Source organism: Mauremys mutica, chromosome 26 (genome assembly GCF_020497125.1).
Source record: "Mauremys mutica isolate MM-2020 ecotype Southern chromosome 26, ASM2049712v1, whole genome shotgun sequence".
NCBI lineage: Eukaryota > Metazoa > Chordata > Testudines > Geoemydidae > Mauremys > Mauremys mutica.
In genome coordinates this window covers 9,530,569-9,548,128 of record NC_059097.1, presented here as the reverse complement: position 1 = coordinate 9,548,128, position 17,560 = coordinate 9,530,569, and the positions used below count along the sequence as shown (strand labels likewise).

General features: G+C 51.9%; 1 protein-coding gene across 6 annotated transcripts in view; it reads right to left on the bottom strand.

The window, feature by feature from the left end:
- Positions 1-294: 294 nt before the first annotated feature.
- Positions 295-17,560, bottom strand: part of LOC123356634 (zinc finger protein 665-like) — a 638,684-nt gene continuing 621,418 nt past the window's right edge. The window contains exons 1-2 of one of the 6 annotated variants that reach the window (XM_044999994.1): positions 5,973-7,126; positions 295-2,244 (exon numbers count right to left, since the gene is read on the bottom strand). In XM_044999994.1, the coding sequence (XP_044855929.1) occupies positions 875-2,233 (1,359 nt within the window). In that variant the 5' untranslated portion in view covers positions 2,234-2,244; positions 5,973-7,126 and the 3' untranslated portion in view covers positions 295-874. Of the gene's footprint in view, positions 2,245-2,629; positions 2,846-5,972; positions 8,838-17,560 lie in introns of those variants that run through there. The other 5 variants (XM_044999995.1, XM_044999996.1, XM_044999992.1 and 2 more) reach the window with 5 other exon arrangements.

The window sequence follows — 17,560 nt, the reverse complement described above, 5'->3', positions numbered from 1 at the left end:
TCTCTGTAAGTTACCAGAGCTGGAGTTTCTATTAAAAAATAGCTATTTTTCCTGCTACTGCAGGGGTTGGCAACCTTTCAGCAGTGCTGTGCCGAGTCTTCATTTATTCACTCTAATTTAAGGTTCCGTGTGCCAGTAACACATTTTAAAGTTTTTAGAAGGTCTCTTTCTATAAGTCTATAATATAGAACTAAACTATTGTTGTATGTAAAGTAAATAAGGTTTTTAAAATGTTTAAGAAGCTTCATTTAAAATTAAATTAAAATGCAGAGCCCCCCGGACCGGTGGCCAGGACCTGGGCAGTGCGAGTGCCACTGAAAATCAGCTCACGTGCCATAGGTTGCCTACCCCTGGGCTACTGTTTCATTTTCAACACTGATCTCATTTTATACACATGTGGCTCACCTACAAAGGGTAAATTCAACAAAAAAACCTCCCTTCTATTTCCATTTGCATCATAGAGGGCAGCATTTCCCAGATCATAGGATGAGGTCACCACGTTGGAATTAGCAAAAGACTTTAAAAAAAAAAAGTTGACAGTTCTAGACAAGGGTTTCATGGTGTTGTTCCCCTTTACAGTTTCGCTGATGATACGATGAGGTGTCTGAGTTCTGAGTGAAGCTGTTCCCGCACTCGTCACTTTCCCGAGGTCTCTCCGACAGGTGGATTCTCTGACGGGGAATGAGGGCTGAGCTGTCAGTGAAGATTTTCCTCACACTTACAACATTCACCCCTTTGTGGATTCTCTGATGCGGAGCAAGGTCGGAGTGGATCTTTTCCCACACTCACAGCACCAAGAGGTTTCTCTCTCCGGTGTGGATTTTCTTATGATAAAAAACTTTCTTATGATCTCTGAGTAAAGCGGTTTCCACACTCACAGCGTTCCCAAAGGCCCTCCTTTGTGGGTTCTTTGGTGTCTGATAAGGTATGAGCTCTGGGTGAAGCTTTTCCCGCACTCACTGCATTCATAGGGTCTCTCCCCCACATGGAGCCTCTGGTGCGTAATGAGGCTTGAGATTTGAGTGAAGCTTTTCCCGCACTCGCCGCATTCATAGGGTCTCTCCCCCGTGTGGGTTCTCTCATGTCTAATAAGGTCTGAGCTCTGAATAAAGGTTTTCCCGCACTCGCCGCATTCATAGGGTCTCTCCCCTGTGTGGGTTCGCCGATGTGTGACCAGTTTTGAGCTCTGAGTGAAGGTTTTCCCACACTCGCCGCATTCATAGGGTCTCTCTCCCGTGTGGATCCTCTGGTGTTTAAGAAGGGCTGAGCTGTCAATGAAGTTTGTCCCACACTCGCAACATTCATAGGGTCTCTCGCCAGTGTGGATTCTGTGATGTGTAATGAGGTTTGAGCTGCGAGTGAAGCTTTTCCCGCACTCGCCGCATACGTAGGGTCTATCTCCCGTGTGGATTCTTTGGTGTTTAAGAAGGGCTGAGCTATCCGTGAAGGTTTTCCCACACTCACAACATTCGTAGGGTCTCTCCCCTGTGTGGATTCTCTGATGAGTGATAAGGTTTGAACTCCGCGTGAAGCTTTTCCCGCACTCGCAGCATGCGTAGGGTCTCTCCCCTGTGTGGATCCTCTGATGTGTAATGAGGCTTGCTTGCTGAGTGAAGCTTTTCCCGCACTTGCAGCATTCATAGGGTCTCTCCCCCACGTGGATTCTTTGATGTTTCAGAAGGGCCGAGCTGTCGGTGAAGCTCGTCCCACACTCCCCGCATTCATAGGGTCTATCTCCCGTGTGGATTTTCTGATGCGTAAAAAGGTTTGACCGTCGAGTGAAGCGTTTCCCGCACTTGCGGCATTCATAGGGTCTCTCCCCTGTGTGGATTCTCTGGTGCGTAATAAGTTTTAAGCGCTGAGTGAAACTTTTCCCGCAGTCACTGCATTCGTAGGGTCTCTCTTTCATGTGAATTATCTCGTGTCTAACAAGGCCTGAGTGGTAACTGAAATGTTTCCCGCACTCCGCGCATGTATTTTTTCTCTTTCCCCTGAGTATTTTCTGCCGGGTTACCGTTTCTTTGAGGTCCTGGTGAGTTCCCCACCCATTCGTGGGTTTACACACGTTCTTCCCTTTCTGGTTTCCCCGTTCGCTCTCCGGCCTCTCCCAGGCTTTTCGCTGCTCGTGACTCCTGGACACGTTCCCGTTGGATCGTTGGGATACTCCCCCATTTGGTTTCACTTGCTCCGCATCTTCCTGCTGGGGGTTCTGCTCCTCGTTCTTACTCACCATCCCAGCACCTGCTGGGAGACAGAGAGAAACCTCAGGACAAGGGAAGTCAGTGCTAGAGAGAGAGAGAAAATAAAAACCAGGATTTGAATTCATAGAATATCAGGGTTGGAAGGGACCTCAGGAGGTATCTAGTCCAACCCCCTGCTCAAAGCAGGACCAATACCCAGTCAGATTTTTGCCCCAATTCCCTAAATGGCCCCCTCAAGGATTGAACTCACCACCCTGGGTGTAGCAGGCCGATGCGCAAACCCTCTCCAAACTCATCCCTTCCATGGAAGAGAGGAAAAGATCAATTCTGCCTCAACAGCTCACCCAAACTCTCAGTGGGAAGGGAGGGAGGTCCTGCCACGTGTCAGTCGGAGGGCATGAGGGACATGGACCCTGAAGACACGACACCTGCTGAGGAGACTCCTGGACTTAGAAAGTTCTCATGGTCTTTGTGGGGAACCCCGGCTCTTTCCTCCAGACACCTACAGAGTCCGAGTTTGTTTCATGTCTCCTCGCCAGTGTAGGGAACTCTAAGGATCTCTCTTTTCTGTGAGCTCTGAACATCATAACTCTTCCCCTTGTTTCAGGGTGGAACTCACATCAGGTTTGTAAAGGGACAGAAAACAAGTGAGATCAGGTAAATTTATAGGTTTATTTATTAGTTGTAGACCAGTGAAATCCCAGGGTCAGTTCCCCAGGTACACAATACTCTGCAGGGAAGGAGCCAGTAGGAAGCTCCCACCAACCCCCAGCCTGAGTAACAGTGGCCCCCACTCCTCCAACACCCGTGGTGCCCCCGGACTGGCCTCTGGCCAAGTTTTCATTATGGCGGGGATGTGGCGAACTAGGGATGTTCTCAATGTTTTCTCTGAATACGGTGTCGGTGCCTCAGTGTCCCCTACGCAGTTCTTAAGTATCTAGGTGGTGGATCAGGGTGTGTGATTGCTGCAGAGCAAAGGGCCAGTGCACCTAAATGCCTGACACTGTCTCCTAGCAACCAATGGCCTGGGCCTCTTCTCTGCAAAGGTGCCAACTGAAGGTGTTGGAGACAAAGAGGTCAGGTGACCTCCTGTCCCGGGAACGGGGCTGAGCAGAGAGGAGGGGCTGGAGGGGGTTTCAGTCTGGAGCTGGCTGGGGACGGGGAGTGAGGGCAGATGTGGGGGTCTGGCTCGCTGCCCCCCAGAATGGACCCGGCCGAGGGGTCCGGTTCTCTGTACCTACAAGCTCTGTGTTAGACCCTGTTCCTGTCATCGAATAAACCTCTGTGTTACTGGTTGGCTGAGAGTCACGTCTGACTGCGAAGTGGGGGGGCAGGACCCTGTGGCCCCCCCAGGACCCCGCTGGGGTGGACTCGCTGTGGGAAGCGCATGGAGGGGCAGAGGATGCTGAATGCTCCGAGGTCAGACCCAGGAGGTGAAGCCGTGGGAGCTTCTTGCCCTGGGGACAGGCTGCTCCGAGGGAGAGGAGGCTCCCCAGAGTCCTGCCTGGCTTGGTGGGGAGCAGTTCCAGAGCATCGTCCTGGGACTCCGTGACACGGGTATTTTTTGTAAAAGTCATAGACAGGTCATGGGCCCGTGGACTTTTGTTTCAGGCCCGTGACCTATCAGAGAATCACAGAATATCAGGTACTAAAAATACCCGTGACTAAAACGGAGCCTTTGTTATTATCAAAGAGGCTCCTAAAACATAAAGAAGGTAAATCCATGTCCCAGAAATCGAAGTCTCTAGAGAGAGGGCAAGTGTCCCTGGCACTGCTTCCTGCTGACAGAGAGGTCCAGAGACAGTGAGAGAGTCCTGGGGAAGCTGGGAACAGGAAGCATGGGCTGGTGGGGTTCAGTGGAGAAAGGGAACAGGACGGGCAGGGATCTCACTGAATGCAGGATCTCAGCAGTGTCAGGAAAGCACCTTTGGCAGAATTAGGGAATCTAGTGAGCCGGGTGTGATGGGTGGGAGTATGAAAATCCCCGGGTGTGGAGCTGTGACGGGGCGTCCAGGCCCTGCACCGGACAAGAAGGAGTTAACCCCATGCTCTGGGCTGAGGAAGCCACGCCCCCTCGCCCCTACTGGGCACGCTCCAAGTGCTGTCTCGGTATAAAAGGGAGCCGCCCCGCTCATTCGGGGCTGACCGTGGCAGAGGAAGGACACACGCCGCTGGCTCCAGCCGTGGGGGCGGCCAAAGCCCCAAACCTTAGGAGCTGGAGATGCTGAGACCCAGACGGACACCTGGATACCTGCGGATGCCGTGTGGAGGCCGGAGTCCCCAGGGGTAGCGCACCCTGAGGAAGCCAGAGACCCCAAAAACATCCAGGACACAGCATCAGCGGATACGGTAGCCCTGCTGAGGAGGGCTGGTTTATGGACTCTGACCACTAGGCCATACAGACCGAGGGAGAGGGCACCCATATTGACTCCGGCCATTGGGCCGTACTGCCCCGAAGGCTAAGGGCAGGCAGGTGGACTTAACCGGGGGGCTGCGGCACCCTCGCCCTGCCCCCAAAGAAGGACGGGGCATACAGGGGCCTGTGACACGTAATGGAGAACGGGGGCCCCGATCGGCTCCTGCTGAAAGGCCCCGCACGTGAGACAGCTGCCGGGTGGACAACCCCTCTGTCCTGACGAGCAGCCGCTCCGACCTGAGTGGGACAAGTTCCTGAAATGGCGTCTGGAAAACCAAATTCAAATTCAAATTGAGCGGCTCGTCGAGGAACAACTCTCAATGGACCACGGGAAATGCCCCTCAACACTGCTCTGACTGAGCGAAGTCAGGCATGGACCTGTGACTGGCCCATGTGACTCCAAACTCCATCTTTCCCCTGTAATTTTCCACTAGCTGTGCCGAGGGCTTTGTTGGAAACCATGGGTGGCAGAAGTTATAAAAGGCCCTGGAAACAGCTCCACGGTGCCTCTATCCTGCTCAAATCTCTGGATTCAAAGTAGAAGATAAGTTCCTGGAGGACAGGTCCACCAGTGGCTATTAGCCAGGATGGGCTGGGATGGTGTCTCTAGCCTCTGTTTGCCAGAAACTGGGAATAGGCAACAGGGGATGAATCATTTGCTGATTCCCGGCTCTGTTCATTCCCCCTGGGACACCTGGCATTGACCACAGTTGAAAGGCAGGATAGTGGGCCAGATGGATCTTTGGTCCGACCCAGTGTGGTCGTTATGGTTTTATTTTTTTTTAAAGAAATAGATGTATCACTCAATTTCCCCTCTCGCTTTGGGGGAACCACTGGGAGTGAGGAAGTTAATTCCTTCTCCGGAGCAGGGGACGTAATGGTTCTTGGTATAACATTGTCCCATCCAGGTTGGGATGGATACGCCAACAAGAAACAAATGCAGCACCCTGGTGAGACAATGGAAGATCCACCTGTCACAGTTCGGGGCAACGGCACCTGGGTTTCCTTCCGTGGTCCAGCAAAGGCACCAACCCTGAGCTTTGATGGAGACATGCCTCCGTCCACCTTCCACCTGGGGTATTTTCAGAATGGATAGTGACTTCCCATGCATCCCATGAAGCGGGCGGTAGCCCACGAAAGCTTATGCTACAATAAATTTGTTAGTCTCTAAGGCGCCACATGTCCGCCTGTTCTTTTTGACTTCCCTCAGTAATTCTCAGCACCGACAGGTTGCTACGGATAGACGTTGCCACACAGTCCTTTCTAAGAAAACCTACTTTATTCGTCAGGGAAAAATCATGGCAGAGAAAACGTATTTCAAACAACAGAAGCGACACACTCGCTAACGAGCTTACCAGGGTTCAGCCCAGCTCTCACACGGGCTCTGACAACTGTAGTCTTCTCTGACCCACATGTAGGGGAAACCCTGGGATTATAAATTCATTAGCACTTCAGCTTAGAACAAACAGTCTTACAAAGCCCCAGTCGGCCAATCCTCCTCCCTAAGGACAGGGGCCCTCGGTAGACCAGGGAATCCATCACAAACCTTGGTGAATTGTTCTACTGGTTAATTACCCTCACTGTTCAGTCAGCACCACTTCATTATTACCGAGTCAAGTTATTTACAAAACGTTTTCCCCGTTTCAATGACGCTAGAACATCCAGTCTTCTCCTCTGGAGACAATCCCAGCTCAGCAGCAAAAAGCTTTGCCGATAGATAAAGGGATGAAAACACAGAACCATCACTCTGTGTGTTTGTGATCCATTCAAATCTCCCCTCCGGGTCTCTGACACTTTCATCTCCAGCCCTAGTGAGTCTGGTTTAAGATCAAATTGTGATTCCTAAGCACGGAGAGCCGAGAAGACTGCGTCATGCGACACTTTGGGAGGTGGAAGGGAGGTTACACTCCACTGTGGCTCCCACAGAAGCTAACTCGGATGGGTTGAGGGGGGGATTGAACGGTGATGGAGAAGGAGGGAATCCATCAAGACCACCCTATACCCTTCCCGTGTCACGGCGGCTGAAATGACACTTCCATCCTCTCCCTGCTCCAGATCTTTGGTATATTTTTAAATGAGAAAAATGGTAGGAACAATATAACCCAGGGCACCCGGGAATGAGAAGGAACTCTGTGACTCTACCAATCGCTCCGCTAATGGGAGTAGAAGTCGAAATGTGACGCTCGGAGTTTTGTCTAGACTAGGAAGTGTCGAGGAGGACAGGTCAAGGTTCGTTAACCCTGACCATTATACCCAGCCTACGTCGGCGCTGCAAATATAGTTGTCTTTTTACATGAGGACAGCTACCTCCAGCTAGCTAACGCCTGGGAAAATCCCACAGGAGACAAGGCCCAGGGAGATTTTACTTCAATGTAGCAAGCAAAGTTGCAGTGGGGGAGGTCTAGGGTGGATATTAGGAAACACTATTTCACTAGGAGGGTGGTGAAGCACTGGAACGGGTTCCCTAGGGAGGTGGTGGAATCTCCTTCCTTAGAGGTGTTTAAGGTCAGGCTTGACAAAGCCCTGGCTGGGATGATTTAGTTGGGGTTGGTCCTGCCATGAGCAGGGGGTTGGACTAGATCCCTCCTGAGGTCCCTTCCAACCCTGAGATTCTGTGATTCTATAAGATGATGGGCTCCCATCTCCCCTACCTGGGGCTGGTGGACATTCCTGGTAGGAGGGACACACATTGTCATGACTCAGGATGAAGGAGCAGATAGAAAGGACCAAGGGATTCACTCCAACGGTGTGTTACTCATCTCGGGGGAGCTGCGGGACCACAGCAAAGAGCCTTAAAGGTCACTAGGTGGGAATTAGAAACGGATTAAAAAAACTTGGTGGGTTTTTTTGACAGCCTTAGACAAGGTTTTTATGGTGCTTATCTCCCCGGTGGAGACTCTGGTGCCTAACCAGGTGGGAGCTCTGATTGAAGCTTTTCCCACACTCCGAGCATCGATAAGGCCTCTCCCCCGTGTGGATTCGCTGATGGATGATGAGGGTTGAGCTCACGCTGAAGCTTTTCCCGCACTCGGAGCATTTATAGGGTCTCTCCCCCGTGTGGAGTCTCTGATGCGCGACCAGGGCTGAGCTCACGCTGAAGCTTTTCCCGCACTCGCAGCACTCGTAGGGTCGCTCTCCCGTGTGGATCCGCTGATGTGCAAGAAGAGCCGAGCTCTGAGTGAAGCTTTTCCCGCACTCGGGGCAGCTATAGGGGTTCTCCCCCCTGTGTATTCTCTGATGCTGAGTGAGGTTGGAGCTGTCGGTGAAACTCTTCCCGCAGTCGGAGCAGGTGAAGGGTCGATGCCCCGTGTGAATTCGCCAATGCGTGACAAGGTTGGAACTCACGCTGAAGCTTTTCCCGCATTCATGGCACTTATAGGGCGTCTCTCCCGTGTGGATCCTCTGATGGCGAATGAGGGTGGAGCTCCGACTGAAGCTTTTCCCGCACTCGCAGCACACGTAGGGTCGCTCCCCAGTGTGGGTTCGCTGGTGCCGGATGAGGTCGGAGCTGTCCGTGAAGCTTTTCCCGCACTCGCAGCACTCGTAGGGTCGCTCCCCCGTGTGGGTTCGCTGGTGCCGGATGAGGTTCGAGCTGTCTGTGAAGCTTTTCCCGCACGCCGAGCACGTGAAGGGCTTCTTTCCCATGTGAATTCTCCAGTGCGTGATCAGGTTGGCGCGTCGGTTGAAGCTCTTCCCGCACTCGGAGCAGGAAAAGGGGCGATTGCCCGTGTGGATGGTCTCGTGGGCGATCAGGTTGGAGCTCACGCTGAAGCTTTTCCCACAGTCCGAGCACCGGAAGGGTCGGTTTCCCGTGTGCACGCTCTGGTGGCGAACAAGGTGCGAGTTCCGACGGAAGGTCTTCCCGCACTCGCCGCACTGGTGGGGGGGCTCTCCGGCGCGGATTCTCTCATGTCGAAGAACAGCCGAAGGGCTACCGACGTTTTCTCCCCGCTCAGGGCGTGTGTGGCCTCTCTCGCTTGTGAGGTTGCTTTGTTGGGTTGTGGTTTCCTTGTGACTTCCCTGACAATTACCCGCTTTCTGCCTCGGCTCCGTTCCCTGCTCCCTTTCTGGCCTGTGCCGAGCCTCACAACCTTTTCCCTGCTCACAACTCATGGACACAATCCCTTCAGATCTTTGCGATAACGCCCCGTACGCTTCCGCGGGCTCAGCGTCTTCCTGCTGAGGGGTCTGCTCCTCATTCTCACTCACCATCCCATCACCTGCTGGGACAGAGAGAGAAACCTCAGAAACAGGAAGGGAAAAGGGTGACGCCGAACACCCGGGTCTTCGCACCCTACACACCACCGCCACGATTTTTGTGTGTGCAGACAATATGCCTTGTGGGGTATCGGTTGAAAATGACCAACACACTAACCAATAATATTATTGCCAACTATACCTAATATAGTGGAATTATACATACTTGCAACATTTGTGCTTTGAAGTCTGTGGCGAACGGGCATTTAAACTAGGCCTGTCAACGTAAACAGAGCTCTCCAAGTAGGGTTATCGGGTTGTAATTTAAAATACATCCAAGGGTCATGGAATCATAGAAGATCAGGGTTGGAAGGGACCTCAGGAGGTATCCAGTCCAACCCCCTGCTCAAAGCAGGACCAATCACCCCCTCTCCAAGCCAAGATTGAGTAACGTTTCAGCACAGCGGTGGGGTCGTTTTTCCGGCGGGGGCGTGTTACATGGGGATAAAAGGTTGTTTAGGGGTAGCTGAGATGATACAACGCGCTGTCCAAATGGGGATTTTATTGAAACGAGAACAAATGGAACTTGATTCTACAGTTACATTAAATAGATGAATATATATAATAAAAACGGCACATAAATACACAGTCACCCTAGAAAACTTACTACTGAGTGTACTTCAGTATAACCTTCTAAATAAAGAAATCTCTCTATCTCGGTATGCACAGGCGATTAACATAAGAACGGCCGTACCGGGTCAGACCAAAGGTCCATCCAGCCCAGTATCCTGTCTACCAACAGTGGCCAATGCCAGGTGCCCCAGAGGGAGTGAACCTAACAGGCAATGATCAAGTGATCTCTCTCCTGTCATCCATCTCCATCCTCTGACGAACAGAGGCTAGGGACACCATTCTTACCCATCCTGGCTAATAGCCATTTATGGTCTTAGCCTCCTTGAATTTATCCAGTTCTCTTTTAAACATTGTTATAGTCCTAGCCTTCACAACCTCCTCAGGTAAGGAGTTCCACAAGTTGACTGTGCGCTGCGTGAAGAAGAACTTCCTTTTATTTGTTTTAAACCTGCTGCCTATTAATTTCATTTGGTGACCCCTAGTTCTTGTATTATGGGAATAAGTAAATAACTTTTCCTTATCCACTTTCTCCACACCACTCATGATTTTATAGACCTCTATCATATCCCCCCTTAGTCTTCTCTTTTCCAAGCTGAAGAGTCCTAGCCTCTTTAATCTTTCCTCATATGGGACCCTCTCCAACCCCCTAATCATTTTAGTTGCCCTTTTCTAGTGCCAGATTTCTAGATTATCTCATAGATTCCCCTTTCCCCAACTATCTCGCTGGGGGCGGTGTAACACCCACGTCGGTCTTTGAGCCGCGAGTGCCTTCCTGAAGAAATAGACTCGACCCCAGCGATGCTTGCCCAGGGGGGGCGAATGTTAGACCAAAACCACTGGTCCGGCTCTCCGGGACCATGCGAATCAGTGATAAGAGACAGCCCGGACCGACGGTCGGGAACAGACAGGAACGGATGCTCAGGAAGACGGACGTCGAACATGGGCTGACTCGACGAGCTGGCTTTAGACTAAAGGGACTTTTCGCTGCACGTCTGTCTGTCCTGCTCCATTTCAGTCTCTCCGGAATTTTTCTGTCCTAGTTTCTCTTCTCCCCTCTCCCTGTTTCTCTCACTTTCTCTCCATCTGTCCCTCAACCATCCCCTGTCTTCTCCTCCAGGTATCACTACCCCCCCCCCACACACACATCTTCCCGGAGGGAAGAGCTAATCTCCTGCTCCATAGAAAAACACCTTCATGAATATGTGGGTTTCGTTGAACAGGGGGTTGTGAAAAAACACGCGGGAAGCCACCTCTTGGCAAACACCTCGGGGCTGTGACGAGACAATGCCTGACCCGTTAGTGTATTTTGCCAGCTTGCGCCAGTCAGCTTACAGAACGGGATTTGATGAACCGGGCCGAGGCCTGGGACCCAGAAGATCAAAAGGACTAGGGAGACCAGACAGCATATGTGAAAAATCAGGATGGGGGTGGTGGTGGGGAAATAGGAGCCTATATTAAAAAAAATACCCCAAAATCAGGACTGTCCCTATAAAATCGGGACATCTGGTCACCCTAAAAAGGACTGGAGCAGTTTAAGAAGCGATTCCTTTTCAGGACGGGGCTGGCAGTTCATGTAATTGTTTGCGGGGGGGGAGACAGAGAGGGGGACCCCACTGAGATGGCTGAAGAAGCAAGGCCTGCCTAGCTGCCCATCAGGGGACGGCAGGGCCTTCGGATGAGAAAGGCAGGCGTGGAGACGGCTATTTTAAAAATCCTTTTTCCCCTCTTATCCTTCCCACCCCACTCTACCGCAGAATAAACATGACTGTGTTTGTCACTCTGCACTGCTGATCCCCGACACCCCGAGGGACGAGCCGCGGGTATCTGCATGGTCTGGGTAAACACGGTCGGTACGCAGGGTATTTAGTCCAGAGGCCAGTCGAGGAGCCGGAGACTTGCAGAATTTTATTCCCGGAGGAGGCCTGGCACGTGGAGCTGTTAACCTGAAACAGAAGCCTTGTATCTAGGGTGACCAAATGTCCCGATTTTATAGGGACACTCCTGATTTCGGGGGCTTTGCTCCTATTACGCCTCACTCCCGTCCCAATTTTTCACCCCTACTTGTATCAGAGGCCCGGCATGAGGCCTGAACAGACGTTAGGGTCAAGACATTGCTAACATAAAGCGAAGTTCAGCCGTGAGCCAGAGGCCGGCCCGGCTCACAGAAGTTGGCAAGAAGGCGGCTGCTTAAAGCACGTACACACGGCACCCTCACGTAGACGGGCTGCACCTCAGTGCGTCAGGAGGGATGTGTCACCTGTTTGTACCTGTGTCTAAAAATGCATCCCTGTGCGGGCGTCTCTGTCTGGCCGAGGGGTCCGTGGAGAGTCCCGCCACTGACTGAGCTGGTCCATTGTCAGGTGGGCACAAATTCGTAGTATGTCCTGGAGAGTCTGCGGGGGAAACTATTACCGTGCTTCGTTTGACAATGGCCTTCGTTCCTTATCGGAGCCGGTGGTCATTGGGAGGTTCTCTCGGGGTCCGCTGTGCCAGCAATCTGCAGAGCCGGGGCAGCACACAGAGGGAACACGCACGCAGCCGACTGGTATCAACACTGAATAGAGCAGAGCACCACACCGGTGGCGTCTGACAACAGAAAGCAGCCGCGAGGAATGGCCAGGGGGCGGCTCGCAGACCCCGGGAAGAAGAACGATCTCGGGATGGTGAAAGGGCCGAGGACGAGAGCGGACGACGGGGCTGCAGGGCAGGCGGGTCTGGTGGAGGGAATATACAGAAAACGCAGGGCAGCGGCAGCAGAGAGAAAGCATCTGAGGCTGTGGGTGTGGGATCTACGGGGTCAGAGGGGAGCGTGGGAGAGCTGTGGGGGACGTTATGGTGAGGTGGGAAGGGGTGGTCGTGGGGGCTGTGGCGGCCAGAGCCCTGTCTGAGCCCCCCTCCATTTCCCCAGCCAGCGCCAAACTGAAACTCCCTCCAGCTCCTCCTCTGGCCTTCGTCCCGTTCCTGGGCCAGGAGGCCCCTGATCTCTTTGTTCTCCAGTTGGCACCTTGCCGGGGAGGGCTCAGGCCATCAGTGGCCAGCAGACAGGGTGTTGCCATTCTCCGTGCAGACCCATCACACCGGCCCTCTCGGGCTCTGCACCAATCACCCCCCCTTCTCCCCCCACCTAGAACGGCACAGGGGAAACTGAGGCACCCACGCACTATTCAGAGAAACCATTAAGAACAGACCCACTTCGTCACATCTGTGCTTACGAGCGTACAGAGGCCCAGCTGGACGGCCGTGAGACCGCTCATGTAGCCGTGTTACACCGACAGGAGAGAGCTCTCCCGCCGGCGTAATAAAACCAGCGCCTCCCACTTACGCCGGCCAAATGTCTGTCACTCGGGGAGGGGTTTTTTTTTTTTTCACACCCCGTGAGCGACAAGTTTCATGGACACAAGCGCTCGTGAAGACACGGCCCGACCCCCGCTCTGTTTCCCTCTCTCAATCTCCCTGCCTCGGGAAGCCGCAGATTGAAAGCCCAGGCGGTTCGTAACCTGTGTCCCAAGCTAGAAATTTTTTCTCATCTCCGTACTAAATCCTGGTTGCTGCAGATGAAGCCAATTACTTCGGTCCGAGCTCAGAGGACAATGGAGAATAATTGATCCCCTGTTGTCTTTATAACAGGACATGGGTCTCCCACTCAGGACCTTTCAGAGGTCGTGCCTGAGGATAACGAGGTAGCTTGGTGGATGTCTACTTCTGAATGGATTCGAAGCAGGGCAAGGTTGCATTTGCCCAGGCCAGAGAAAAAAGGCATGACGGTAATTCAGAGAGGAGAGGACGTGAACTTGGAGAAGAGTTTTCAGCCGTGTGGATGGATAGGAGAGGCCAGATCTTGAGGACGTGACGCAGAAAGAAAACGCCAGATGTAGACACGGCCTGGATATGAAGACGGAGTGAGAGGTTTGCGTCGAGGATGCGGCTGGGTTTACAGGCCTGCGGGACAAACGAGACAGTGGTGGTGTCTGAAAGCGACAGAGAAAGGAGGTGACGGGACGGCTTGGGGGGGGGAATGTTAGGAGCTGTGTTTAGCCGTGATTTTCACGGTTGGTCTTGAGCTGATGGCAAGAGACCCACGAGGAGAGGTCAGAGACAAGCTGAGGCTCTCGTTGGCTCTGGAGCAGAAGCGGCAGATCTGTGAGTCGCCCGCGCAGAGACGGTAGCCGAATGCGGGCGCGCGGATGGAGATTACCCAGAGGAAGAGAAGGGGGATGAAGTGCTGGCTCTGAGCTTTGCCGAGGGAGAGGTCATTAGACTGCTCCAAATCTCTGACTCCCTGAAACCTTCCCTCCTCGCTCCCAGGTAACCCAGATCTCCTGCCCAATCCTCCCACCCCGCTGCTGGGCTCTCCACCCCCTGTTCCCCCCCCATCTTCCTCTCCTGCAGCCAACCCCTCTACCTCTCCCCAGGAGCTCACCTCCCCGACTCCCTTCCTCCTCCCTCTTCTTCCTCAGCCCACCCTCCCCGATTCCCTCCAAGTCCTGTTTTTCCACACAGCCCGTCCCTTCCTCTCACTGCTCTCAGCCCTCATAGGAACGGCCATACTGGGTCCATCGAGCCCAGTATCCTGCCTTCCCACCACGGCCAGTGCCAGGTGCCCCAGAGGGAATGAACAGAACAGGGAACCATCAAGTGATCCATCCCCTGTCGCCCATTCCCAGCTTCTGGCAAACAGAGGCTAGAGACACCATCCTTGCCCAGCCTGGTTAATAGCCATTGAGGGACCCGTCCTCCATGAACTTATCTAGTTCTTCTTTGAACCCTGTTATAGTCTTGGCCTTCACAACATCCCCTGGCGAGGAGTTCCCCAGGTTAACTGTGCATTGTGTGAAGAAATACTTCCCTTTGTTTGTTTTAAACCTGCTGCCTAGACATTTCATTGGGTGACCCCTAATTCTTGTGTTATGAGAAGGAGTAAATAACACTCCCTTCTTGACTTTCTCCACACCAGTCGTGATTTTACAGACCTCTGTCATATCCCCCCTTAGTCGCCTCTTTTCCAAGCTGAAAAGTCCCAGTTTTATTAATCTCTCCTCATACAGAAGCTGTTCCAGACCCCGAATCATTTTTGTTGCCCTTCTCTGAACCTTTTCCAATTCCAATATATCTTTTCTGAGATGGGGCGGCCACATCTGCACACAGTATTCGAGATGTGGGTGTATCATGGATTAATACAGAGGCAATATATTTTCTGTCTTATTCTCTATCCCTTTCTTAATGATTCCCAACATTCTGTTCGCTTTTTTGGTGGCCGCTGCACGTGGAGTGGATGTTTTCAGAGAACTATCCACGATGACTCCAAGATCTTTCTCGAGTGGAAACAGCTAATGTAGACCCCATCATTTTATACGTATAGTTGGGATTATGGTTTCCAATGCACGTTTATCAACACTGAATTTTATCTGCCATTTTGGTGCCCAGTCACCCAATTTTGGAAGATCCCGTTGTAGCTCTTCGCCGTCTGCCTGGGACGTAACTATCTGGAGCAGTTTTGTATCATCGGCAAATGTTGTCACCTCCCTGTTCGCCCCTTATTCCAGACGGTTTATGAACATGTGGAACAGGACTGGGCCCAGTACAGACCCCTGGGGGACACCACAATTTCCCTCTCTCCATTCTGAAAACTGACCATTTATTCCTACCCTTTGTTTCCTCTCTTTCCGAGCCACGAGAGGACCTTCCCTCTTATCCCATGACAGCTTCCTTTGCTTAAGAGCCCTTGGTGCTTAAAACACCTCCCTGTTAGTGGCACCCCATGAGCACCAGCCCCCCATCGTCGTCTTCCCTCCCACTGCTCCCTGCCGTCCCTTCTCCCAAGGACTCCTGGAGAGGAACCCCACACGGTCTCCTATCAGCAGATGGTCCCCCCTGACTGCCCCAGCCTCCAAGCACTAGCAGATGGGCAGATCGGTGATCGCTGGCCTTGGAAAGATCAGATTTGTAACGGTACATACCGACGAACAGTGATTGCACCGGACATTCACATCCTGATGGAAGAATATTTCTATCAATAAATCGTCGATATTTCCAGCTAGGCAAACTACGAAAAAATGCTTATTAGGGTTTGATGTAAGGCTATTTACTTGGTATTTGTGTTTTAACAGTTATAAAGCCTTCACTTTTTCCAATATCGACATCTGTGGTCATAAAATAATTGTTTGGCCTCTCCCCTCCCCCGCATAATTTCCTGAAATGGTGCAAATTTGAATCATAGACTATCAGGGTTGGAAGGGACCTCGGGAGGTATCTAGTCCGACCCCCTGCTCAAATCAGGACCAAATCCCAACTAAATCATCCCAGCCAGGGCTTTGTCAAGCCTGACCTTAGAATCATTAAATATCAGGGTTGGAAGGGACCTCAGGAGCTATCTAGTCCAACCTTAATAACCGCTAAGGAAGATGCCACCACCTCCCTAGGTAACCATTTAAAATCATTTAAAGTCCAGGACCTCCCTGACAGTATTCTCGGAAATGGTTTCTGTCCCATGCGCAGGGCTGGTAAGAGAGCAGAACTGAAAACGCTCCATGTGTGGACGAGACAACGGTGGAGGGAGGAAGGATTTCAGTTTATTAGGAACGGTGGAAGAACTCCCCCCGGTCCCTTCGCCACCTGGAAGCTGCAGGGCCGTAAGAGCCAGAGAGCCCCTCACCCCGAAGTAAGTGCCCCTCCAACCCTCTGCCCCCTCCCACCCACTCACGGACTTCCGTGACCGACTCACATGCTTAATAATGTCACACCGATTTTTAAAAAGTATTCCAGAAGTGATCCTGAGATATTACAAGCTGGTGAGCCTAACTTCTGTTCTGCGCAAACTGGTAAAAAAGGATCGGAAAGAACAGAATTATCAGACGCAGAGATGAACATGATTTGTCGGGGGGAAAAGGGTCCATTCTGCTTTTGGAAAGGAAAGCCACGCCTCACCAATCTATTAGAACTCTTTGCGGGTGTCAACAAACATGTGGCCAAGGGGGATCCGGTGGACATAGTGTACTTAGATTTTCAGAAAGCCTTTGACAAGGTCCCTCACCAAAGGCTCTTAAGCAAAGTAAGCGGCCATGGGATAAGAGGGAAGGTCCTCTCATGGATCGGCAACTGGTTAAAAGGCAGAAAATCAAGGGGTAGGAATAAATAGTTTTCAGAATGGAGAGAGTTGAATGGCGGGTTCCCCGAGGAGCTGCACTGGAACCAGAAGTGTTCAACGTGTTCATAAATGATCTGGAAAAAAAACCACCACCCCAAAATCTCAAGAGTTAAGTCATAGAATCATAGAATCTCAGGGTTGGAAGAGACCTCAGGAGGTATCTAGTCCAACCCCCTGCTCAAAGCAGGGCCAAACCCAACTAAATCATCCCAAAGCAGACAGCGAAGAGTTACAAAGGGATCTCACAAAACTGGGTGACTGGGCAACGAAATAGCAGATGAAATTAATTTATAAAATGACGGGGTCTAAATTAGCTGTTTCCACTCAAGAGACGGATCTTGGAGTCACTGTGGATAGTTCTCTGAAAACATCCACTCAATGGGCAGCGGCAGTGGAAAAAAAACCTCCGAATGTTGGGAATCATTAAGAAAAGGACAGATAATAAGACAGAAAATATCCTGTTGCCTCTCTATAAATCCATGGGACGTCCACACCTTGAATACTGCGAGCAGATGTGGTCGCCCCATCTCAAAAAAGATGGATTGGACTTGGAAAAGGTTCAGAAAAGGGCCACGAAAACGATTCGGGGTCTGGAACGGCTGCCGCAGGAGGAGAGATTAAAACGTATCTATTTGAGCTGGTCGGTTTAGGGCCGGTCTACGCAAACTTAGGCTGGCTTCATGATGTCGCTGTGAAAATGTCACGCCCTGGGCCATGTAATGGAGCCGAACCGAAACACGGCTGGGTCTATGGAAGAATTCTTTCAACTACGATCCCACCTCCCCATCAGTGTCGTCTGAGTCGACACTACAGTGCAAAACATAACACAGACCCTTAAAAACGGAGGTGGCTAAGGGGTGATATGACAGAAGTCTACGCAATCACGAATGGGGTGCAGAAAGTGAACAGAGAAACTCCATCACTGGGGATTTTTAAGAGCAGGTTGGACAAACACTTCTCGGGGATGGT